The 27,367-nt window shown below is 35.1% G+C and overlaps 1 protein-coding gene across 1 annotated transcript in view; it reads left to right on the top strand.

Moving 5' to 3' along the window:
* Positions 1-27,367, top strand: part of LOC136033219 (Golgi apparatus protein 1-like) — a 123,581-nt gene that overhangs the window by 25,702 nt on the left and 70,512 nt on the right. Inside the window, exons 6-9 of the mRNA XM_065713929.1 lie at positions 9,349-9,530; positions 14,063-14,235; positions 18,354-18,615; positions 25,430-25,717. Of these exons, the coding sequence (XP_065570001.1) occupies positions 9,349-9,530; positions 14,063-14,235; positions 18,354-18,615; positions 25,430-25,717 (905 nt within the window). The remainder of the gene's footprint in view (positions 1-9,348; positions 9,531-14,062; positions 14,236-18,353; positions 18,616-25,429; positions 25,718-27,367) is intronic.

The raw sequence follows: 27,367 nt of genomic DNA on the forward strand, positions 1-27,367 counted from the left end.
CTTGAGATGAATTTTTTTATGTTTTGTAAGAATTATTTTTTATTTTGTAAGAATTATTTTTTGTTTTGTAATAAGTATTTCGTGTTTTGTAATAAGAGTTCGTGATTTTTTAGGATTTGCGCCCAAGGGTTCATAGGGGTGGTATATTGTGCCAACGCTAGCCTCAATTGACAGTAGTCGTCAGAAGAGACGCTATTGATGGTTTTTCATTAAATTTAAACGATCGAATATAATTTAAACGCATATTTTTACAGGAAAATGGTTGAAAATGCTTTAGGTGTGATAATGCACACGAGAGGGTGCCACATTCTAGCCATTGAGTGCCACGGACTGGGAATCGCCGTTGAACATTGCAATCTAATAACAAAGTGGCAAGTTTCCGCTGTTCAAATAAAAAAGACCAATGGTCATTTTTAGTTCATAAAGTCATTTTTCTGGGAAAAAAGGTTGAAAACCCTTAGCTTTATAATTTGTTCCATTAATCATAAAAATATGATTTAATGGAATTAAATCATATTTTTATCATTAAAATATCTGGAAAATGTCTTAGGAATAATAATATGGATCATCGGGGTGCACTGAAATAGCCACGAAATATTGAAATATTACCACGGTGGTGTGAATTGCTCAGACTAACATGTCTTACAGTTTAAAGTTAAGGTGAAGGTGTTAAATGAATTTTTCGACGGTGGGGTGACTGAAATCTAATACCCAGCCAAAGAAATGTGGGATTTTCATTAAGACTCCCGAAAATAACTCTTAGTAAGGTTTAAATGTATCTCTAATAGCAACCGCCCTCCTCTTGAATTGGTTGCTAGGGCGGGCTAGCCACATATTGTCACGGTGGCGTGAATTGTTTGAACTAACATGATCTACAGCTTAAAGTTAAGCTGAGAGGTGTTAAAAGAACTTTTTTCGAAAGAGGAAGGAGTGGAATTTAAGGCCCAGTCAAAGAAACGAGGTATTTTCATTAAAAGCACTCAAAAATGTCTTAATGTGGCTTAAATTTACCTCTAACGAGATAATGTGAAATTTGATGAGAAAATATTCAAATGTGCGCTTGTCAACGAGAGGGGGGTGCATAGTCTTGGCTCAAGGAAACGAGGCATCTTCATTAAAAGTTCTCATATATATATATATATATATATATATATATATATATATATATATATATATATATATATATATATATATATATATATATATATATATATATATATATATATATATATATCAATCCTCCCCTCTGGAATTGTTTGCTGGGACCCCTACCTTTCTTTAATACATGATTTTTCTTGAATATATTTTATTCTTCATAAATTTTTCATTTTTTGGTGTTTTCGTTTGTTGTGTTTTAACTTTTTTTCTGTTTTTTAATAATAGATATAAATTTGTTTTTATTAATAAAATTTTTATCTAGAAAAGTTTGTAATCTTTAGATTTATTGATCCAAGATGATACCTCAATACGTAATCATTTACGTAATGAAATATCTAAAGCCAATGCTACGTAACATCAGCTTTGTAACTTAACCTGTCTAGGTTGCGTTAGAATATTAATAGAATGTAACAGGCAACTATAAAAATCTAATAAAGCAAAGTCAATAGGATTGGGACGCTTTTGCTCTCATGTGGAAATGGTTGGAAACATTGAATCATTTAGTCATTTTATTATGCTTGAACAGGGGATTCTCCTTGCGTGCAATAGGTTATCATGTAGAATGTATTAGCTGAATCAAAATATTAAAAAAGCGTTCTTAGTCCTGGTGTCTAGGTTGCAGTTCTATTGAGGAGAATCCCTTTCGAATCCTAATGTGGACATAAAATCTTTAGTTAGTAAAGGTTTCCGTAGAAAAACGCATTGAAAGAATAACAAATCTCATAAAGTATTATTTGACATCCCGCGTTTCCATCATCATTAAGTAACACCCACTTGTGTGTCCTCCTCAGTTACAAGCGGGGATCCCCCACGGACCCTGAAGAAACTTTTCACGTTAGGATGCGTCATTCTTAACACTGGTAAACTTTCCCCATTACGTAAGAACTAAAGAAATCTTGAAAAACGTCTTGGAAAGAAACGTCTGTACGTGTCTTGAAACACGTCTTGACGAAACTGATTGAAGAAAAAATGTTTTAAAAACATCTTGAAGTGTCTTGAAAAATATCTTGAAGAAAACATGTTTTGAAATGTCATCAAACGTCTTGAAAAACACCTTGAAAAAAACTGTCTGTAAAAACTCCCCCACTTGATTTATGGACTCTAAGATTCCCTAGTACGTAACAATAAAAAAAAACTATGATATAACAACGAAAACCTAGTACGTAACAACCGAAGTAAACTCTCCCTATTAGGCAACCAGTACCTGCATCTCTTAGAAAGCATTCCCTATGACGTAACAAAAACCTGTATCTCGAAGAAGTTTAATAACACCTGTGTCTTGAGGGAATCGTCGGTCAGCTTAAATCATTCAATGAAGAAAGGAGTAGTAGGTATAGGTTCATTTAAAAGCAGAGGGCTGTCACTGCTGTCGAAAGCTTCAAAACATCTACTGGAGTGCTACAAGGTTGCTTACTATCATCGGAGCTGTTCAATCTCTTCCTACATGCTGCCCTCTCACTCACAGACAACCCGTCTGGCGCCCTTGTCGGAGGAGTATTGATAGATAAACTAGCATATGTCGATGACATAGACTTAGTAGCCGAGTCCCTTCAAGACCTTAAATCTCAGGCTAACAGCGTTCACTCGTCTACCTTCTTCGAGATGGCCATCAACACCTCAAAAACGAAAGCTATGCGCTGCTCACGCAAGCCGATTCACAGGTAAATCTCGCCTTCAGCTTGGTGGAGATGTTACTGAGTGGGTAGAAGACTGCATCTACCTAGGGAGCTTACTTACTTCTGGTAACAACCAACTCAAAGACATCAAGAGACGCCTGACACTTGTGAACTCCAGTTTTAATGCCCTGATGCCCATCTGGAGGAATAAGAATTTATCAACAATTCTCAAAACGAGACTTTTCTACTCCCTCATTATTCTGATTGCCATCTATGCCTACGAGTCCCGGAGGCATAAAACAAACGATCAGCGTCACCTAGCTGCCTTTGAACCAAGTCTCCAATTCCAAGCTTTTCCATAATCTGAAAGTCAAACTGACAATACTGGATAAAATAAAACTACAGCAACTCAAATGGCTAGGATATGCTCAACGCATGGGTAGCACTCGTCTTCCAAAGATAGCCATCGATGGGTGAGTACACGGTTCTCGCCCCAGAGGTCGCTTACGAAGAGTTGGAAAGAAAACTTTTCACCTATAACCTGCCACAACTCCTCGCCTGGCCGACAACAGAAGCACCTACAGGAGGTATATCAATCAACTGGTTAATGAAGAGGTCCCAAAATGACCTTAGAGGACGGACAGGACTTAAGACAAGTCAGTCATTAAGCATTAAATTAAGCACTAACTACATTAAATAATAGCACCAACAGCCAACAAGTTGAAAAGGGAAGATAGAGGAAAAAAAGAGAAGGGAGGAGAGAAGGCGGACGAGAGGCTAGTTTAAGTTAAAGAACATATATAATCTCTTAATATTGTTGACCATGGCGCTGCCTATTCAACAATACAGCATTAAAAATACAACAAATATACAACATAAATATATATAATAAATATACAACACAATTTTACAACATAAATAGTATGCATCCTGTGCCGGCAAGACTTTCAATCAAGGCGGGTATCATAACAGGAATTTCTCCTGAAGATTTTGAGTTACTCAAATGATACCTCCTTTGTGCTGATTTTAATGGTTTCACAGCTGTTATGCTGTAATATTTTTAGGGACTACTCTTTCATAGAATTTCAAAAGAAAATTCTGCTCCATTTGATAGGAAGATAAAATCAACACTTACTAATTATGCAAGTTTCATTAAATCTAAATAGCTCTTTCTCGGGCAAAAAAATGTGAAGAAATTTAATCGTTTTGCTAAGATCTCCTTGAAATTAGGTGTTGGGTTTTAGTTTATTGTCGTTTATTCGGATTTCTTATCAAAGCTCTACAAGTTGTGGCAAGATTGCCCAATCAAATGCAAATAGTTTGGCCACACAAACTAAAAAAAAGTTATAACGGACAGATAGGGTGATCCTTTAAGGTATTTAATATCATTAAGAACATAAGGAAGTCCATAAGCATAAGCATAAACATAAAGCATAAGTTTTTTCTGAAATCTCTATAATTGAGAAGGATGGGCATTAGTGGCTATTTATGACAACCTAATTTATGATTATTATGAAAAATGGCACTTATGACAAATTCCATTATGACAAATGACAACATGTACGATTGTGAGCGTTAACTTTACTTCGACTAGGCTCGAATCAGCCGAAAATAGAATGAATTGACTGGGGGGGCTAAATTTCTGCAGAATCTGTTTCATTTCGTGGCTTTGAAAAAAAGATTCTTGTATAGAGTTTGTGTAGGCTAAGACGTATAAATTGAGGAATAAGTGTCCGTTCTTTTTGTGCTTCCCTAAAATATATACTACTACTACTACTACTAATAACTCACTGCAGCACCAAGCCGCCTGAGGCCAACACAGCTACGCACGCTCCTCCTCCAACCTAATCTATTTAAAGCCTCCCTCTTTACACCCTCCCAGGAAGTTCCCATTTCCTTTAAATCCTTATTTATGACATCCTCCCAACCCAGACAAGGACGACCTGCTTTCCGTGTAGCCCCAGACGGTTGGCCAAAAAGGACAATCTTCGGTAATCTGTCATCCTTCATCCGTAGAACGTGGCCTAGCCATCTCAACCTTTCTTTCATTATAGCCCCAGAAAGCGGGATTGAACCACACTTTTCGTACAACCTACTGTTTGAAATACGGTCAGTCAGCCGGGTACCCAGAACAATCCGTAGGCAATTTCTCTGGAAAACATCTAGTAAATTTTCATCTGCTTTTCGGAGTGTCCATGCTTCAGAGCCATATTTGACCACTGTCATCACTGTAGCTTCCAATATTCTAATCTTGGTTTGTAGGCTTATCTTTCTATTCTTCCAAACTTTTTTTAACTGTGAAAAAACACCCTGAGCTTTAGCTATTCTACTTTTAACATCTTCACTGCTCCCACCATCTTTACTAATAATACTACCAAGGTAACTGAAGCTCCCAACCTGATCAATCTTTTCGTTACCTAAGGTCACCTGTTCATCTTCACTTATTCCTAACCTTAGTGACTTAGTCTTCTTAACATTAATTTTCAAGCCTATTTTAGCACCCTGAACTCGTAAATATATGCTTAAAAAATTTATTATCAGAATGCCGATCCTGGGACTTTTAATGTACTGATCCGTTTTTTCTTAAAAGGCCGGGGGGATTCATGACAATAATTACGAAAAGCTTGTGTTCCCCCTCGAATTTGAAGCATATATTTTGTTTAAATGGTGAAGCACTGTTGTAATATAACTCGTGAGAGTCCTGATGAAAAATATGGCCTCTCATTTCAAAGGTTTTATAATAAAAAAAAGTGTCTAGTGTCAATCATACAGAGGCGCCATTTGGGGGGGGGGGGGTCAGGGGTGGGAAAATGCCCACCCCAGATTTTCCAAGGGTGGCCCAAGCAAACACCACAGAGGGCCCTTTGCCGGCCATAATAATCCATTATGTCCAACATAATCCATTCTGTTCAAACGATTTGAACTAACTGCAAGCCTATTAGCCAAAGAGCGTAATTACCTGACGACCCTTGGGGTAATTACGCTATTTGCTATTAATCATTGTAAACTTTGAAAGTAGGTTAGATACATAATAAAATTCTCGAGTTCTGTCAAATGCCCATTTCCTAGATGATTACGCGATACGAAGTGATTTGGGGGGGGGGGGCAAGATGGAGTTCACGCCCACCCCAAGATTTGGTCCAAATGGCGCCTCTGCAAACATATCAAATTACGTTTGATAAAACTATATTATATATATATTTTTTGGAGTCTTTGATGGATGAATATTAGATAGTGACCTTGTTTCAATTCAGCACTTTGCTTCGCTTCGTAAGTTAACATTATTCATCATTGTATGTTTACTTAGCTTGTTTATTATTAACAAACATGGTCACTCCGACTCTATCTTCAGCTAAAACTAGGCTCCTTCAAAGCTTTTCTCTGTTAAATGATGAGTTTTATCCCCTTTTATGTTTTAAATCTCTTTGCTTTGGCCAAATGGCGTCTATGTACATTAACTTGATTTAGGGTTGAAAGCTGGTAAAGATTAGCCTACTTGTAGGATTAAGGTCACTTATCGGGTAGGGATCACATGTGAAATACATAATTTGATAAAGAAATATACAATTTGATTTACCATTTAAAACTTTCTAAAATTATAGTTACTGCTGTTGCAACTTCATCCATCCCCTTAATTTATTTCTTAACCATTTACAAACGGGAAAAAGTGGAGTACAAAAAAGAAGAGAAAAATTCCAATTAATACAAACACAAGCAATTAAAAACGCAAAAAAAGTTGAAAATTTTGTAAAACAGATAGATAAGACGGTTATTAAGATCAAGACAGATTGGTGTATCATCAATAAAATTTGAACTCCTTTCCACGGATTGAATAATACCTGTAGCTAGATACTGACTAATGAACCTTTGGTTCTGAAATGATTGCGTTAATTTGAGTTAAAAATTTACAATCCTAACCCGTCCTGACCGTCTTTTGTCACCTTTATTCAGAAGTATATAAATCCTCGTATAAAATAAAACAGAATGATTGCAGAAACTTGGATGCAGCTTTGTTAATGCTTTCTGCCGTAAATGTTTAGATTTTCAAACAATTTTTTAATACCCTAATTTAAGTTTCTTAATATCCCGAACTGCTTGAAAATGAAGAGAACCACAACTAGAAATTCCTAGTCGTGGAAAAGAGGTGACTCGAGGTATGCAAAATGAACTGCAATCCAAAGGATGAGACGTACCAGTTCGTCTAAAAATTTGATAAGTTGATGGCTCTGAAATATCCAGGAATTGTGTGTCAGTATGGACTGAACTTTAGATAATTTGTATTAATAGCTCGAGATATATAGCGGATGCCCTAATTTAATCCAGATCTCAAGAGGTTTGAAAAAAAAACAGAAATCATGTGAAGAACATTTTTTCGCGCTATTTGCCTTCTTGGCCTTAGGGGTCATGCTTTGAGGGGTCGAGATGAATCGAAAACATCTACAAACCGGAATAAATTTGCTGAACTAATGGGGGAAATGTCTAAAGATGACCAAAAATCTGAAGGCGAAGCTACAGCGCCTAGTTCCTCTAAAAATTTAATATTCACATTTATTGACATTTAAGCATAAGGCCATTTTTTTCAAACAATTTATCAACATACTGGGTCAAGTTGACTAGGCTAAACTTTGAACGGCTGATAAGTAACAGATCATCTGCATATGCAACATAAGCCAAATCAGTTGAGTCCGTCAAGCCCGACTGAAAAAATATTAGTTAACACAGGGTATAAACAAGTAATCAAAAGATACGGTGGCAATTTAGAATTTTTTTTTTAGAAACACATTTATTAACATTTAGCAGTAATCTAATGCTTGAAAAGGCGACGGTGTCAGATTTTACTGAACGTGCTAACCACCTCCGAATCGGCCAATGAGGAACAGGTTGTCAGTATAAGATAAATATGATACTTCTGTGAATCCTGAGAGGCAAGTATGCCAGACAACACACATACAGCATAGGGGAGGCTAAATATAAAAGGATTTCTGATTATTTTTTTTGATTGGCCTTATTTATCATTATTAAATGAATGCTGATAAGGTATAGGCACAAAAAAAATCTGTAATATCACTAAACTGGGCAATGGTAATGATAGATATGTTTCGAAAGAATATTTAATAAAAAATATAATGGTATGTTCCTTTTTATCCTATGTAATTACCATCCTATTAGTAACCTTAACCAAGTTGCCTAGGCTAATTAGTTTTAAGGTAGTAGATAACTTCGAAGACCACACTGCCTTGCCATGACGAAAGTAAAACAGTTCAAAATAGGGATGAAACCTTTTTATTGACAATGAATAGATATAAAATTATTTAACTGGATATTTCGAACACAAAGGATTGTGTTCGAACAAATATAAAAGGATATCTGATTATTTTTTTTGATTGGCCTTATTTATCATTATTAAATGAATGCTGATAAGGTATAGGCACAAAAAAAAATCTGTAATATCACTAAACTGGGCAATGGTAATGATAGATATGTTTCGAAAGAATATTTAATAAAAAATATAATGGTATGTTCCTTTTTATCCTATGTAATTACCATCCTATTAGTAACCTTAACCAAGTTGCCTAGGCTAATTAGTTTTAAGGTAGTAGATAACTTCGAAGACCACACTGCCTTGCCATGACGAAAGTAAAACAGTTCAAAATAGGGATGAAACCTTTTTATTGACAGTGAATAGATACAAAATTATTTAACTGGATATTTCGAACACATATACAGTGTTCATCATCAGCAGTAAAACTAAAAGACACGAATAAAAATAAAAAATAATTATACCTAATAACCTAATTACATATAGTTTGTGCTCTTATTTTTTTCAATGCAACAGCTTATTAGCTGTTGCAATTTTATTGTTGCTAGTATAATTTTTGCATCAGCTTATTAGGTATAACAGTTTATTAGGTATAAATTTTGTTTATTTTTATTCATATCTTTTAGTTTTACTGCTGATGATGAACACTGTATATGTGTTCGAAATATCCAGTTAAATAATTTTATATCTATTCACTGTCAATAAAAAGGTTTCATCCCTATTTTGAGCTGTTTTACTTTCGTTTGAGGTAGTAAGGTAATTTATTTGCTGGCAAGTAATTTTTTGGTCTAGATTTATTTACCTTCTTTTTTTTTGCCTAGTTCCTCCTAAGCAACGAAATTTCAATGTTAATTGACGGCTGGTATTTCTCTATTATATTTTATATCTCTAGGGTAAAACACTTCTCTAATAACACTCAATCCACACTGTGAAAATACTCAGCTAATATTTTATTAATTGTTTGTCTGAAGAGCTGTCTTGAAAGAAAGTTGAGGCTAACAATGGCCAATTCTCTTATTTCAATTTCTTTATTTTTAATTCTTGTAATCGCTGGGTTTTTCAAATATAAACTGATTGTCGAGTATAACCAAAATAATGAACTGTTAACTTTTGAAATTAAAAGTATTTAAAAAGTGCTCAGAAATTTGAAAGATGTCAAGATAGGAAGGGAGAGAGGGGGATGGGTATTGCAGGATAGGATTTGATCTAATGATTTGCTTCATTTTTGTTCATTATTAGTTTCTTTCTTACCAGGGCAGCCAGTTGCAAACGAATGTCAGTCAGAAATGCTTGAACATAGGGAGTCCCTTCTACAAGACTATCGTCTCTCTCCTGAAATAGTTACCAACTGCGAAAATGAGATAAAAAACCTTTGTCATGCTAAAGGAATTGGAGGAAAGACAATTCACTGTCTAATGAGGAAAATCAGAAATCAAGTAATTCCTTTATCTTATTTAAAAGTTTTTTTTCATTGGATGTTGTGAAATTGTAGCTTGATTGATAAGAAAAGTGTATAATAGTATAAACATGGTTGAAAATCTATGAATAAAGAATTCAACGCCATCTTGGGGTTTTACATGAAAAATAATCAAGAAATAGAAACCCTTAAAAACACTTAACATTTAGTAAAATACAACTCAGCATATTAACATGGAAAACATAAATTAACACTTAAAATACTGAAAGGGTATCAGAGACTAAATAAGTTCACCCTGTTTTTTATGCATAATTTAAACAAATGAACTGAATTAATACCATTTTGTTCTGTTTTGCCGGGTTTTTTCGCCATGTTTATCCATATCTTTAAGAGTTCTAGAAGAAAAATACTTCTTTATTTTTTTTTTCCTCTTTAAAAGGGTAACGATGATTTGGGAAAAATAGCATCACAATACTTATTTTGCTTATCTGAATTACCTTTCCCCAGAAATCCTTAATAGCCTTTACTTTCTAAAAAATTTGTGAAATATAAAATACTTCGAAATGAGAATCCTTCCACCAGAAAAATTGCAAAATTAATTCATGCAAAATCACTTCTTCTTTGTTTTTGGGATAAACACAAAAATCTAAATTATGTACATGAGTGATAAAAAATTATGGCTATGTTCGGAGTCATAATTAAGTCAGAAATGGTTTTCTTTCTTTTCTCCGGATTTTAACTATAAGTGTCAAAGTGTTTCTTTGAAAATACTGCAAAATAAGTAAAATATTCTATATTATACTTCACCGACATATCAGGTTGCTGTAATAAGGAAGTTGAGAGCAGAACGTCTTTTGTGGCTATTTTGCTTAATTAAGGAAGAGCCTTTGCTGGCAATACTGGCAAAGTCAATTTAGAGATAAAGATCAATATATTTGTGGCGAATGTCTACTTGGTTACATGAATGTGGGACGATATGAAAGCCGCGCACGTTCATACTCTCAATATGGCGGGCAAATCCTGTCTGACGAAATTATGAGGACATTGCTGCCAAAAGTATGGCGCCAGAGCATTGGTTAAAAAGTTATACTTGATTTGGCCATTTCTGTCTGAGGCCAGATAACTCCCCTCATTAGTCGGGTGCCTTTTGCCAACTCTTCCTCACTGGAAGAAGCAGCAGAGAAAACAGGTGAAGACTTGGCTCATCACAGCTAAGGTGGATTTCTAACCTACTGGTTTTTCCAGCGTCATGAGCGAAGAGAGGATAAACAATGGCTGGAGATTCTTGTTGCTTATGCGCAAGACCCAGTAATTTGGCACTCAGTAGTCTGCCAAACCATTGCATCAGATTAGGCTAGGGCTATATCCTGAACCCAACTAAGCTAAGTCTCGGTTTCCCCTGGGTTGTAATTAAGTTTCTGATATTTTACCAAAAGTAATTTTCAAAACCTGAACCGTTCAGAGTCCAATATAACTAAGTTCATAAGACGAACGGCAGGGAAAAATATTCAGGTGGTGTATTCACCTGGTGGAAAAGTGTGTATTCACCTGATGTATTCATCAAGTATTCACCTGGTGGAAAAGTATTCAGACTAGCTTAAAATTTATGTGGGAAATGTTTCAAACTGGATGTAGTCAAATTATGTTCTAAAAATTAAGTAATTTCTGATTTCAGGATGTTCGTTTTACTTTTTGGGGTTTAATCCTTGTTTTTTGTGAATGATACTTTTGAACATGTAAACCTTAGAGTCAATCAAGTATTTAGACGCTAAGACCAAAAACAAAAATTAAAAAAAATAAATAAATGTGGACATAGTCAGATTGGCTTCTAAAAAAATTATTCGTCTGTTTGCTTTTCTGGAAATCCCGGAAATAAATTAAAAGAATCACAAGAGTCATTAGAAAGTGACAGTGGAGGGGGGTCTGATATGTTAATTCTAATACAATGGCCTTTTGCTTAGCAGTCGAAGATCACCTGTACTTTAAATACAAGAAAAGAGAAACATTCTAATACAATGGCCTTTTGCTTAGCAGTCGAAGATCACCTGTACTTTAAATACAAGAAAAGAGAAACAACGGAAAAAGGCAAATGTCCCATGAGAGTGAAAACAATAAATTTAGCATTTAAACATAGGTTCGTAATGAGCATATTTCGTCGAATAGAACAACGATTTTTCCAGAAACAGTTTTTATTTAAGTGTTTTCAGTTTTTACCTTCAAATTTCACATTTAAATCGTTTGGCTCTTACCGCAGTGAAATGTTATTTAATGCCTTATTTATGTATATATATTTTAGATTTTTTGGACTCATCAAAAATACCAAAGCTAATTCGTTTTTGACCAAAAATCATCTCTCCGTGAATAACGTCGTTTATTAGTGATGTCATTCACCAATATATAATAAGTCAGCTTTAATCGATGAGAAAGTACAATAATTGAATAAATAAAACCTAAAAGGGACATAAATCTAAGTAAGATGACTGATCAAGATGAAAATCGCCAGAAGTCTTGGAATCCTTAGAAAGCTAAGATGTATATTTCCAAGGTCGGTTCTTAGAATTCTTATCTATAGCCTGATTCAGTCTTATGTTTTATTGTTGTTTTGTGATTTGGATGTCACTCTTTCCTTTGTCACTTAAACCCCCTCCAAAACTTTATGACAAAGCAAGGACTATTATTCAGGAAACTAACCGCTCTCCCTTTAAATCCTCGCCTGATCTGAAATATCTTTGTTTTCTGTAGTGTTCTTCTGCCACTTTTCCACAGTTGCATGGCAGCCTTCCTGTTGCCCTGTGTATTTTTTTTTAATGTATATGCCCTACTTTGTTTTGTGTTGGTGTACTTTAATTTTTTATTCCTCCACGTTTCTTTCCTCGCCTTGGAGCCCTACGGGGGAGACTATGCTGAAATGGTTTACTGTAAATCTTTTGTTGGATAAACTCTGAAACTCAAGCAAACAAAAGCTACCAAAAATATTAGTTTAGCTGCCCCTCTTTTACCCCTAAAGGTAGGGGTCTTATTTGTGCTTGAGTGAAGTGGGTATATTTCTTCAAAAGTGTTTTTTATTATAACTGGTTTGTTTCCAGTAACAACTTGGTTCATTTTTGCAGCGAGTCATTCTGCTGCCTATTCCTAGCTTGTATTTGTAGAGTTTCAGGGTTCAGCTCGTTTTGTATCGCTTCACCGAATTTTGCTGCTTGGAATTGGCTTTTTTTTTACTCGTTTTTTCCTCTGAGTATGCACTGTTTCTTGTTATTATACCGAGTCCGTCCGTTTACACTGAATCAAGAATTCGCTCATTTTGGCATCGAATCAAGGTTTAGTCGCTTTTGTACCATGTCAGCGTTAAACTCGCTTTTGCAGTGAGTATGACTTAGCTTTGTTTTACACTAGGCATCTTAATTTATCTTGAATTTTGGTTGTTTTGGCACTGAGTCAAAAGCTGACTTGTTTTTGCAGCACGCCACCAAAATTTAGTAGATTTCACTTTGCTTGTTTTGTACCCAATTAAGGCTTCGCTCATTTTTACAGTTAATGCAAAAACGCCGGACTTCTGACTTGGCACTGACTAGGCTGTGCTGAACAAGGGTTGAGCCAATTTTTGCATCCAATACACAAATAATCCTTCATTGCATTATTCTGGTTTTAACGAAGACTTAGGTGCCCACCTATTCTACGAAAGTAAAGTTTATGCATGGAGAATGGGCCATTTAAATACTCTCGGGATTGCTTCGGCCTTTATCCTCTGGAGGCTCTGTTTTTAGGCCATTTGGGTGTTCCGAGGGAAATCTGTATCCCAAAATTTTTATCCGTTACCGTAAGGGGCAATGGGGGAATTCGGTGATATATGAGGGCACAGGAAGGGGGCTGGCTGTCCCATTGTGATTTTTGACCCTTATAAGAACACTAAAACCTTAAGTCCTCGATCGAAAGAGTCTCCTTACAAGTTTAAATAATCGTTTATTTTATACGAAGTGGTCCCCCTTGCTCTGAAATTTCAAATTTTCTGTAATTTCTGGGCACTTCTGGTTGAAATTATCAATAAAAATGTGTTCTTTTTTGTTTTTTGGCTGTCTCTAGATTTTTTTTGCTCCCCCCATCCCCCGAAAAGATCTGCCTATGTGCATGGTGTGAGACATCACTTTCTACTGATTCAGTACTACGGTGTCGACACCGACCTAGATTTACCAAAAAAAAAAAAAAAAAAAAAAAAAAAAAAAAAAAAAAAAAAAAAAAAAAAAAAAAAAAAAAAAAAAAAAAAAAAAAAAAAAAAAATGATGGGCACAAGTATAAGAAATGTACATCCTGGTAGATACTGAAATTCTGAAATTTAATATTCTAATTTTTTCTCTTCCTGCTTTCCTCCTTCCCATTTTTTCTTTTCCTTTTCCTCCCGTATTTTAATTCCTGAAGCAATTTCTGTTCTTTTACTGCAGCAGTTTTGTCTCTTTTTAAGTTGTCCCACCTTCAAAAATTTATTAGCAAACAAAAGAAAGCCTCATGAAAATTCTGATTCTCACTTCCTTTCTAAACTTGTAGTTTCAATTGCAGAGACGCCGTCCAGAAGTGGAAAGAGTGAGCGATCGTTGCCTCCGATCTGTGGAAGATCTGTTAAGAGAAACAGACACAGGGACAATAACTTGGGAAGCCGATCCTGTCCTTAAAGAAGCTTGCCAGTCTGTTGTCGACAGATACTGCAGTAGAATCCGAGGAAATGGACAAAGGTACATATCGGAAGATTTAAAGTCGAAATGGCCAGCCATAACAAAACTCAAAAATTGTCAAATAGATCTCTGCATGTTTTCCTTTAACTACTTTTGAGCTTCTATCACTGGGTTTCGGTGAAACTACAGGCTTATCGCTCAACCCTGCAAGCTTTTATTGTCAGGTTCTGGTGGATCTATTGATTTCCCCCTTAATAGGTGGGAGCAATAGTCATCGAGTATTGGGGCAACTATTAGTTTTGCATTTAGTATATGTCACCTTTTATGATTCGGTTCTGGTAGTGCTACAGCTTTGTCTTTCAGGAATTGTGAACTTCCGTCATCGGATTTCAGCGGAATATTTCTTCCTTACGTTTTTCTTATATATTTTTCTTATTTTTTCTATATGGAACATTTTTGTTATGTAATCAACAAGGTTCATTCAGCACAAACAATTAAGCACAAAGATAATAACAGCCTGACAACAATACGGGCTAAAAGATAAACGGTAAAAAACCAAGGAGTTAAAACGAAATAGAATGGTAAAGAACAAAGAAAACATGAAATAATTGCAGCACAAAGATAAATTTCGAGTAAATACAGATTCAGAATTGACTTACTGTTCAGGAAAATCTTTTCGCCCTTCTGAGTAACTTTTCAGTATAAGGATGTTAATATTATTTTTCCTGATAGCGTTGTTACTCAAGAGAGCGCAAGATAAGTAATAAAATTAAAACCTTGATTTCTTTTCAAATTGGTCATTTTAGATTTCGGGAAGTTGCACATTTTTTTAACGTAGTATAATACTATGAAAAATAAAAAATTTAGTCAAACAATTAACTTTTTGTCACGTTTTGTGACAAAATCTTTTCGTCTTTCTCGGTAACCCTGTTCAATATAAGGAGGCTAATATTATATATCATAATAACGTTGTTACTCAATGGGTAATAGAGGTAATAAGAGTAAAAGCTAGATTTATTTTCAAATTGGCCATTGGAGATTTGGAGAAGTTACACTTGCTCCCTAAGTAAAGAGCGAAGTGGGCACAGTGAAAATTAGTAAAATAATTAAATTCATCACAAGAATCTATGGAAGTACTATGGAAAGTGAAAATGAAGTCTTAGTCTATGAACTGTTTAAGTGGAAACTTTCCTCCTTCAAAAAACGATCTCCTCTGAAAACTCCTCCTCCGAAACGATCTTCATATGTAATCCTGCAGTTTTTAGTTTCCACTGGATTTGACACGTTCTTCCCTGACTGATCCTAACTCTTTAGGAATAAGGTCGCTTGTGGGTGACAAAATTTAGCCTGATGTTCCTGATTGCTCCAACGAACAAATATTTGTTATGAATATTCGTAACAATTGCTTAATAGTCGGTAATCTTGCGTTAACAAGGTGACGAATGATTCACCGAAAATGTTGGCAGAATGACTCCTCCAAAAACGATCTCCTCTGAAACTCCTCCTCCTAAAGTATGTAATCCTGCAGTTTTTTAGTAGTATTGGATAGTAAATTAAAAGAAAGAAATGTAGGCGAAAAAGCAACATAAAAAAGAAAAAGATAAAAATATATGGCACCAAGCAGCTTTTCTTTGAAGATGTCGCTGTCTTTGGGAATCAACAGTCGGTTATGTATTTTTGTGATGAGTTACGATGTTTGATTTTTTACGGACGAAAAGCGATATCAAATTTAACTAAGTAGTCTTTCTTGTTTATTTTCATCGTTAAACGTGCCAACACTGACAAAATTGCAGTGCTTCCCTAAGCACTTTATATTTTTGAAGTAACGTAAAGAAGAGCTTCTGAAATCGTAAGTTGCAGGCATGAATTGATTTAAAGGGGCAAAAAAGTTTTTTTTGTGTTGGTGGTACTTTCAAAACTGTGGTAAATAGAATACTACTACTAACATTTCACAGCAGCACCAAGCCGCTTCAGGGCAGTAAAGATACGCATGCTCCTCCTTCATCCCAATCTATTCAAAGCATCCCTCTTTAAACTCTCCCAAAAAGTTCCAATTTCCCTTAAATCTTCCATTACGACATCCTCCCACCCCATTCGGGGATGATCTTCTTTTCATTTGGCCCTAGATGGTTGGCCGACGATGACAATCTGTCATATTGCATCCGCAGAACGTGTCCCAGCTATCTCAGCCTTTCTCTCATTATAGCCCTAGGAAGCGGGATTGAATAATGTTTTTTGTGCAGCTTATTGCTTGAACTATGTTCAGTCAGACGGATACCCAAAACAATCCGTCAAAAAAATTTATCGAGAAAACATGTAACAAATTCTTCTCCGAATTTGGAGCGCCCACACTTTAGAACCATACTTGACCACTGTCATCACTGTAACATCCAATATTCTAATCTTGGTGTGCAGACTTATTTTCCTATTCTTCCAAACTTTTTCAACTGTGAAAGAGTATGGGCCTGGGATATTCTACTTTTAACATCTTTACTACACCCACCGTCTTTATGCAACTGTCAGTCAATATTTCTTACATTGACTGACAGTAGCTATATGTTCCGTATCCGTATTAGATTACAAGAAGTTTTGCAATTAAAACGCCCACTACAGTAAGTATTACTGTAGTGGGGCATCTGGTATTCGCCTAGGTTATAAACACTAGAGAACAGGCTAATCTATCCCTAACACTACTTTAGCTTCTTGCAAAATTTACAGTAAATCATATTCTCGTGTTTACGTATCTTTTGTTTGGTCTATGTTAAATTGTGTTTCTTGTTTATGTTTCCCTGATAGTAACCGGAACTGTATAAAAAGATCTTTTGTTTGGTTTTTGTTGAATTTACGCTTCCTGTTTAGTATTATGGCCTAACTGAGCAAAGGAAAGGTGAAATCGAAGCAACGCGATAAAGGTTAGTTCTCAAATAGACATAATGTAAGTGGGCAGAACTCCGCATAGTAGTAACCAGAATTTCATAAAAAGGAGCTTGTTTGGACAAGATCTTTTCTTCGTCCTTTTTGAATTTGCGTTTTCTGTCTGACACTATAACCTAACTGAGAAAAAGAAAGATGGAATTTTAAGAATATTTCCTCCACCCCATGACGCAATCCTGATTCGTCTTCTAATGAAGCAAGGCCAAAAGGTTCCTGTAGTCCCTCCAATTCATTACAAAACGGAGAGTTATGGCGGGGCTTTAAATCTTCCTTTGTTTCTAATGTCAACGGTTTACTTCCCTTGTTGGGCCTCGTTGCTATGCCTATACAGGCTGTTTTGTTTTTTGTTTGAATTTTATTGGTTGTAATTTTTCAATTTTTATCGATTACTCATTGCTTTTAATGTATTTGAGATACTACTAATATATTCAATATCTTTGAGTAGTTCCTTTTTAGACTATGGCTAACTTTTTTTGACTGATCTGTTAACTTTATTGCGTATTATGTATTCCATAGTTGTTGTTTTTTTCTTTCATATTGATTTTTGATTTATCTGGACACTTTTATTGTTGTCCCTGGGATATTGTATTATCAATGGTTTTTTTTTCTCTATTTTCTTTGAATGAGCAATACAAGTTTGATTATATTTGTTTATGAAAGTAATTTTCAAAACAAGGCTTACCTGGTTTTATATAGACCAAATCAAGCCACATCAATATCATGTCAATTTTCTCGTGCGCATGAATTTTTACCAAATCGTTTTTCGTTCAATAAGACAAAATCTTCTTGAAAAATTCTGAAAACGTCAGATACCACCTTCTTTTATTGGCACAAAGATTTATTCTTTTTTTTTTTTTTCCAATATATCTTATTTTATTCCTTATAAAATACTTATGAAATAAAACTACTCATTTATCATTTATATTGAAATTATCGACTCGTTTTCAAGACAGTGTAAGAAAATATCAGACTTTCCGCTTAACCATCTATTATATACGGTAGATTGATAGTTTCTATGTCTTAGTAATTATTTAAGTTTCTTGTTGTTTTTCTTTCTTTGTTAGTTATGCTGGTCACTTTACTGTATAATCTTCAACTATTTGCGTTTCCGTTTTCCTTGTTTGTTTTTTTTCTCTTTTTCTTTCTTCTTCCTTTCTTCCGCTTTTTATACTCCTCTAGTGTATTTTCGCAATGTAACGAGGGAAGGTAAAAATAAATTATTATTATTATTATTATTATTATAGAGTTATATCCTGTTTAATGACGAAAATTGGAGCCGAAGAAATGACCAGCTTTTGTGAGTCTACTTTGATGGAAATCCAGTATTTTGCTTCACGTGATTTTCGACTTGACCCTCAACTGTACGACAAGTGTCATTCAGATGCCACCAAGTTTTGTAGTGCCCCTCAAGAGTGGCTCAGTCTTAAAGATAACACACCTGAAACATCACCATTAGTCTTACCGTGTCTGTATCGATATGCTTACCATCCTGATTCTGATAAAAAGGTTTGAGGCTTTTATACTGGTTATTAATATCGATGGTTTATGTGGTTCTAGGCCGATTCCACCTGGGAAATACCCCCGGACAAGAGATCCCCAGGAAAATTTCCACCCCCTCGCAAAGAAATTTAGAATCTTCTCAAAAACGGAATTTTTTCATTAGTCAAACACTGTAATCCCTACGTTATTTAAAAATGCAAAATAGTTTCATCCAGATGATACACACGCCCCTTACTACCGACAAGGGATTTTGGTCAGTCCTTGAGGACATTTCTTTTTTTTTCTTCGTTTTTTTTTTACAATTAGAACGCGGGTAAAATATGAAAAAAACATTCCAAGCGTCAACATTTTCTAGATTAAAATAAAAGAGTTCATATTATTAAAACTATAAAATTTTACTGTGGCTATACGTTAAAAGAAGGGTACGTTAAAATAAGTTTTTTAAGTACGTTAAAAAGAAGGATACGTTAAAATAAGTTTCACAACTGTTCTGTATGTTTAGTTTCATTATAGTGAATTTTTTTCAATTTAACTTTAGATTAACGTCATATTAATTAAGCTAGTGATTTTTTTTTACGTTCTAGCTTCTTTAAGTAAGCATAATAAAAAATTAAAAAAAACCTTGGTGTTTCTGAGGACAAACCGTATTACTACTTTTGGCAATACTTGTTGAAAGTCACGAACCCATCCTTCACCAACCCCCTTCCCCTCCTTGACAATTTTAATTGGAGAAATCAACAGGCAGTCAACCAAAGAAGCGGAATTTTAAATTTTCTAAAGTTACGAGCTAAGTTGTAGAATCTGTCTTGGGAAAACTTTGACAGGGGTTTGAGAAACGGAAAAACGCCCCCAACAGGGCTGGCGACCTTGATGAAAATTTCACTGTCAGGCTGGATTTTCTTGGGGAGGGTGTCTTTGGGAGGGGAAGTTATTCACAGGGATGTGGGGGATCAGCCAGATACCGGTTTCTATAGAAATGGCCTTACAATTAGAATTGACTACTCTTCTTCTTTCTTTATCGGAGTGCTTACCACCCTGTTTTATTCCTGCTCGGCATAGATTTTAATATGTCTCTTTTCTTTTAAAGCCTTTTTAGATTTTTTTTTTTTCAAATTAATACCAGGAGAATAAGCAAAGGCTGGTATTGCACAATTGATAAAAGTAAATATCCAAGATATTAATAAGACTAGTATAGCACAAGGGTGGATATAATTGTTAGGTGATTGCGAGCCACATTTTGGTCACTTTATTTAAAGGATGAGTCAAACACATATATAAAGTAAACCTTATGACAATTACTATATTGAGGAGGGTTGAATTGGAAATCAATAAATATATAATCATATTTTTCCTCCATAGAATACCTAGTTCACACTACACGGTCAATTTGTTTTTTGGCTTAATTCTTTCATGTTAAGGCTAATTTATTAAAGACGGTCGCTTTTGCTTTCTAAGATTTTGCTTTCCAAGGTTGAATTTTGGCTTAATGAACTTTGTTGTAGAATGAAGCGATTCACAGCAATATCATATGCCAATGTTTGAAAATAATGTACAGTCTACACTCTTCAAGTGGGGATGTTTTGATTTTAGTACCTTGTTTCAGTATTCTGATTTTCTTTTTATCTCTACTGATTCTGTTTCACCATTTACCTTTCCATGAATTGATATTTCTGAAGTAAAAAATTTATGTTCAATTATGTGGTATGCATAAAGGGTTTATAAAGAAAGTAAACGAAGATTTGAGGTTGTTAAGTCTTTGAATTTTTTTTCAAATTTACTTTGTAAATTATCATATTTTTTTATAGTCGAGTTTTTTTTTGGTCCTTAAGTTTTTATGGTTTCAAGTCCAAAAATAGAGCAACTAGACCTAACACAGCATCTAAGGTTAAATAAACGAAACTATGGAGCGAAGCTCCTGCAAGCTTAGTCGAATGGTCTGCACGAAACCCGAACTGTGAAGGAACTATTTGGCATTAATAAACAATTTGAGAGTTGTTCATAATAAGTTAACAATTGCAGTACTATTTTCCAGCACCTGAGAAAAAAAATTAAACACTGTGTAAAAAGTAAAACGGGGAATTTTCGTCAAATTCCTCCGAAAAACCTAAGATTCAGCATAATAGTTTGGCTGAATGTTTCTTTTAGATTAAGTTTATTGCCCATGGATACGGATTGATGTAGCCCATGGGAGTTTCTCTCTACAAACAATGCGTTTTTTTTCGAAATTTTGTCCATTTTCCTGCTTTTGTGCTTCCTCCCTTTGTCTGTTTTCCTCACTGTCTGCCTCCTCCATTCGTCAAATTCTTTCGAAAAACCTAAGATTCAGCATAATAGTTTGGCTGAATGTTTCTTTTAGATTAAGTTTATTGCCCATGGATATGGATTGATGTAGCCCATGAGAGTTTCTCTCTACAAGCAATGCGTTTTTTTTTTCGAAATTTGGTCCATTTTCCTGCTTTTGTGCTTCCTCCCTTTGTCTGTTTTCCTCACTGTCTGCCTCCTCCATTCGTCAAATTCCATTCGGAATTTTCGTCAAATGCCTTTGAAAAACCTAAGATTCAGCATAATAGTTTGGCTGAATGTTTCTTTTAGATTAAGTTTATTGCCCATGGATACGGATTGATGTAGCCCATGGGAGTTTCTCTCTACAAACAATGCGTTTTTTTTTCGAAATTTGGTCCATTTTCCTGCTTTTGTGCTTCCTCCCTTTGTCTGTTTTCCTCACTGTCTGCCTCCTCCATTCGTCAAATTCCATTCGGAATTTTCGTCAAATTCCTTCGAAAAACCTAAGATTCAGCATAATAGTTTGGCTGAATGTTTCTTTTAGATTAAGTTTATTGCCCATGGATACGGATTGATGTAGCCCATGGGAGTTTCTCTCTACAAACAATGCGTTTTTTTTCGAAATTTGGTCCATTTTCCTGCTTTTGTGCTTCCTCCCTTTGTCTGTTTTCCTCACTGTCTGCCTCCTCCATTCGTCAAATTCTTTCGAAAAACCTAAGATTCAGCATAATAGTTTGGCTGAATGTTTCTTTTAGATTAAGTTTATTGCCCATGGATATGGATTGATGTAGCCCATGGGAGTTTCTCTCTACAAACAATGCGTTTTTTTTCGAAATTTGGTCCATTTTCCTGCTTTTGTGCTTCCTCCCTTTGTCTGTTTTCCTCACTGTCTGTCTCCTCCATTCGTCAAATTCCATTCGGAATTTTCGTCAAATGCCTTTGAAAAACCTAAGATTCAGCATAATAGTTTGGCTGAATGTTTCTTTTAGATTAAGTTTATTGCCCATGGATACGGATTGATGTAGCCCATGAGAGTTTCTCTCTACAAACAATGCGTTTTTTTTCGAAATTTGGTCCATTTTCCTGCTTTTGTGCTTCCTCCCTTTGTCTGTTTTCCTCACTGTCTGCCTCCTCCATTCGTCAAATTCCTTCGAAAAACCTAAGATTCAGCATAATAGTTTGGCTGAATGTTTCTTTTAGATTAAGTTTATTGCCCATGGATACGGATTGATGTAGCCCATGGGAGTTTCTCTCTACAAACAATGCGTTTTTTTTTTCGAAATTTGGTCCATTTTCCTGCTTTTGTGCTTCCTCCCTTTCTCTGTTTTCCTCACTGTCTGCCTCCTCCATTCGTCAAATTCCATTCAGAATTTTCGTCAAATTCCTTCGAAAAACCTAAGATTCAGCATAATAGTTTGGCTGAATGTTTCTTTTAGATTAAGTTTATTGCCCATGGATACGGATTGATGTAGCCCATGGGAGTTTCTCTCTACAAACAATGCGTTTTTTTTCGGAATTTGGTCCATTTTCCTGCTTTGTGCTTCCTCCCTTTGTATGTTTTCCTCACTGTCTGCCTCCTCCATTCGTCCTCTTGCCTGTTCTTTTAGGCGTATAATTAAAAGATTAAAAAAATGAAAACTGCGTAAAAAGTAAAACTGAAAATTTTTGTTAAATGCCTTCCAAAAACCTAAGACTCTGCATAATATTTTTTGACAACAAAGTGTTGATACTGATTGTTTTCATGAGACGGTAACTTAGCTTAGCAAAAGTCACAAAGGACTTTTTGGCCAATTTTTGCAGTTATATACAGCCTATATTTAATTACATCGTCCCACGTGTTTTTGTCTGCTGAAGCTGAAGTGAAGTGTTTTGCAGATCTGTCATAAAAAAAAGTGATGCTTTGCTTCAAGACTGAACAGTTTTTGAAAGGCTAAGTATCTTCTTTTTGTGTTTTAAGTATTTTTAGTTCTTGCATTGGTTTATTCAAAACGCCTTATTTTCCAAAGATGGCCACCAAATGGTTAAATAAGCTACGTGTCCTGGCATTGAGTGCACACCGTCTGTACCAAGCCCAATGTGATTATTTCACAATATGTACTGCTCTTAAAAGAAATGTTGACTATTTCAAAAATTTCACTGAATATAGCAAAGTTAAGTGTTAGCTAAGTTTTCAAGTTGGTTGTTCAAGTGTGTCTGTGAGGAACACTAAGTCGCAATGCTAATTTTCAATGTCTGAATCTGCAAAATAGTTTATTAATTTCATTAGCACATCTATAGATTGGGTCCATGAAGCGATCTAATGAATTTTAGGTTGATAACCGTCTAGCAGCATACGCAACTGATGTATCAATCGTCGTTTTCTTCGGTGACTGACATTGATCTTAACGAGACTGGTCTTAGTGAGACTTGATCTTAATGCGACTTAGCCTTAGACACATCTCTCAAAGTAGCTCTCTTCACATCATTATATTCGAAGGAATTTGTAACTGAATGTTAGAGATGGTTAATGCAGTAAATAGATATAAAACGAGGAAATAGTATACCACTATTTAAAAGGTCTGTTGAATCTAATGATATTTTATCATATAGGCCCAATATGTTTTCTTTTATCATAATAGGCCCAATATGTTTTTTTTATCATAATAGGCCCAATATGTTTTCTTTTATCATAATAGGCTCAATATTTTTTTCTTTTATCATAATAGGCCCAATGTGTTTTTTTTCTGTGGATAAAAAGTAGCTTCTCGCTGGAGCTGAAGTGCTATTAGGAGACAATTGTCGAGAGCGTCTTGAATATCTAGAATTTTTCGTTGTTTTCTTCTTTTAGAATATTATTCCTCTATAATTTTTATCGGGTTGTTTTCCTCTTGGCCGTATTTTCTTTCAGAAGAAAACAAAGCCCTCCTTGCTGGAGTAAGAACGCTTTTAGCAGGCAAATGTGGAGCGTCTTAAACATCTACAATGTGTTCTTGTTTTCTTCCTAATGAATCTTTTCCTGTTGTTTCCTTCTTGGCCTTGTTATCTTCCTAAAGAAAAAAGTGGTCTCCTCGCTAGAACTGGAGGGCCACCTGTAGAAAATATGGAGTAATTTAAACATCTACAATGTGTTGTTGTTGTTTTTCTAAACAACCTTTTTCCTGTTATTTCCTTCTTGGCCTTGTTATCTTCCTAAAGAAAAAAGTGGTCTCTTCGCTAGAGCTGGAGTGCCATCGGTAGAAAAGATGCAGTGACTTAAACATATACAATGTGTTGTTGTTTTCTTCCTAATGAATCTTTTCCCGGTGTTTCCTTCTTGGGGCTTGTTATCTTCCTAAAGACAAAAGTGGTCTCCTCGCTAGAGCTAGAATGCCATCTGTAGAAAACGTGGAGTGTCTTAAACATCTACAATGTGTTGTTGTTTTCTTCCTAATGAATCTTCTCCTGTTGCTTCATTCTTGGCCTTGTTATCTTCCTAAATAAAAAAGTGCAATCAGTAGAAATGATGGAGCGTCTCTTAATTTTATTTGATTTTCCTTTTTTTATCCCTGAAAAGGACTAAAAAAAAAAATCAAAACTTAAAAAATTTTGAAACACCGTGCCAGTTGGACCTGGGCAGTTGGATGACAAAGAAGAACAATGTCCCAAGTATTTTGCCTCTATGCAACAGAAGTAGTTACTTATGTTCTGTTGTGAAAGTTCCAACATTTAGTTGCAACATACTCTACTTATATGGTTTGTTGGTGCTATTGTGCTTTCTGTGCTACTCGATTACCAATTTTCGTGCTACTACACATTCCTACAATTGTGCTTCTCTGTTTCTGTTGGAGTAGCGTGTTTTGAAGGTTTTTTTTTCATTCCAGATTTTCACCTTTTCTTTTTTTTTTTTATTTTAGTTTTTTTTTTAGATCTTCTTTATCTTAGATCTCTCTATTTTGAAATATCCCTTTATTTTACATATCTTTATTTTAGTTTATTTTTATTTTATATATCCTTTTTTTTATTTTAGATTTCTTCTTTTTTTAAGTTATTATGGTTAATTCATGTGAAATGTTTCGCTCTTTTTTCTTCCAATACTCATAGGCCTGTTGTTTTGGAGAATTTCTTATTTGGTTTTGACCAAGAATTGTTTTCAGGGACGTTAGGAGAAAAGAAAGTGAAATTAAAAAAGTATGAAATTTAGTAGAATGTGCTTAAAAGATCTACCTAAAATCAGTAATTCCAGCTTTAATAGTAATTAAAACTATAAATTGTAACTGAAATACAAACTAGAAGAAAAGATAGAATAAAGTTTAATGAACTGCTTTTAAAATATCTACATAAAAACAAATTCCTACTGCCCATAGACGTTTTTTTCGCCATTTTCCCCTTTGTTTTTGTTGCCAGTTCTGCCTAAGTCTTTTCTACGGTCGTCTGAAACTTTTCAGTCCCTTTCTACATGCATGTTTTTCAATTTGAAAAAGGGCGATTTTTAGCTAAGGTAATAATACATTATGCAGTGAGTACACACATTGTCCTAGCCTGTAGCGCTTGTATATATTATTTTTGATTAATATTTCAGCTAAAAGATGAATGTTTAGTTGAAATTCGGCGCGTGATGAGGGAACGCGCAGCTAGTGTCGAACTCCAGCCTGATATTGAAGATCTGTGTTTGAAGGATTTGACAATATTCTGCTTGAATAAAACAGGAAAGGGGGAAGAAATGCTCTGTTTACAAGAAAATTTGGAAAAATTGAGCGATGCCTGTGAGGAGGCTGTTTCTCAATTCACAGAAGATGAAAGTGAAGATATTCAATTAAACCCAATTATCGTTCAGGCTTGTGGGGCATTCTTGGATAGCCATTGTGAGGTAAGCATAAAATGTTGATTTCATTTTAAAAGATGGAAAAGGTGAAAGTTTCTTATGTTGTGGGAATGCAGTTCAAAGGAAATGAGAGAGACTGTGTGAAAGGATGATGAGAGAGAGGAGAGAAAGAAAGAAAGAGAGAGAACTGAAAGGAAACAGAGAAGAAATGCTCTGCAAGAAAATCTGTAACAATTAAATGATGCCTTTGAAGAGGTTGTTTGTCAATTCACAGAGGAGATGAAGATATTCAGTTGAACCCAATTATTGTTCAGGCAAGTAAGGAATTTTTGGGCATAAACATAAAAGTGTGCACTCGTTTAAAAAGGGGAAAAAAGAGAAGAAAGAAGAAGAAAGAATTTTTTTAAGAAGAACTTTTCTTGTATTGTATGAAAGCAGTCCAGAAGAAATGAGAAAGAGTGTGTGATAGGAAGGATAGAGAGAGAAAAATGGGGAAAAGAGCAAGAAAGAGGTCAATAGAACTTTTTTTTACTGCTCTTACAGTAACAAGGACATCAAAATGAAAAAAAAATGTTTTGCCCCTTAGTTGCATCATAGGTCTATTCATTCCTTAAAACCAGAATTTTCTACAACTTTGTGCAATAATTATGATGTTTTTTCATTGTGTAACGTTTATTGTTGTTGTTCCCACTTTGAATTGTAAAAAAAAAAGAAATCAAGTGGAAACACATCCTGTTTACGGCGCTAGCCGAACCGAATGAGTTCACCGCCCAATTAACCTGCGTCATATTATCGAATGTTTCAAGCATTTATGGGCTGATACATTCGTTTGCTACTGAAAAATTATAGGCTAGTGGAATTACAGCCTTCCAATCACTATTCAAAATCCTTCTCAACATACCTTGAATGTTTCAATTCAATACTCTCAGCCGTTCCTTATATATTGATGATAAGCTCTTTTGACAGCCAGAATGTGGATAGGAACTTTTGATCTTGTTCAACATCCCTATCAAAATTTTCTGAAACTTTCACCTTGAAATCTTAAGCTTTGGACACTCAGGATCAAATATGCCCCGCTTTCCCAACAAAAAAAATCTTTATGTGTAAACCAGCGACAACTTACGTAATTTAGAGCCCTTATGGGAGAGTGGAGAGTGGGGGACTATGGGGGCTATGTGAACCCAGGAGCTGTAGCTATTTGGTCTTCGTGCTATTTTAGTCAAAGTGGCGATGTCAAAACTTTTATCGGATGTGTTAGGGGAATTAATGGGTATGGGAGGGGAGTTTGTTGCCCTCAAATCACTTTTTACCCTTAATAAGGGGGCTAGAACTATCAATTTATAATCAAATGAACCACCTCCGAAGTCCTGACGACCACTGCTTCCATATGAAGTGGCCATGGCCCTCTGCTCTCCTTGTGTCTTTTCTTTAGTATTATTTTTTCTTCTATTTTTTTATCAAAGGAATGTTGTAAGTCTAATTATTTTACTTTTATGGTTGTCATCATTTTACTGTCTTGCTGAAACGGTATAATCTCGGTAAAGATGTGGGGCTCTAAATCCCACGGGTGGAAACTACCGCCATACATTCTGTCCAGGAAAATCCAGATCATCTTCGGTAATTTTTTTCAGCCCCATGTAAATTAATATGTATGGTCTTGGCAATCTTGTAATCCAACTGAAACTTAGATTCTGG

This window comes from Artemia franciscana, chromosome 11 (assembly GCF_032884065.1).
Source record: "Artemia franciscana chromosome 11, ASM3288406v1, whole genome shotgun sequence".
NCBI classification, from domain to species: Eukaryota; Metazoa; Arthropoda; class Branchiopoda; order Anostraca; family Artemiidae; genus Artemia; species Artemia franciscana.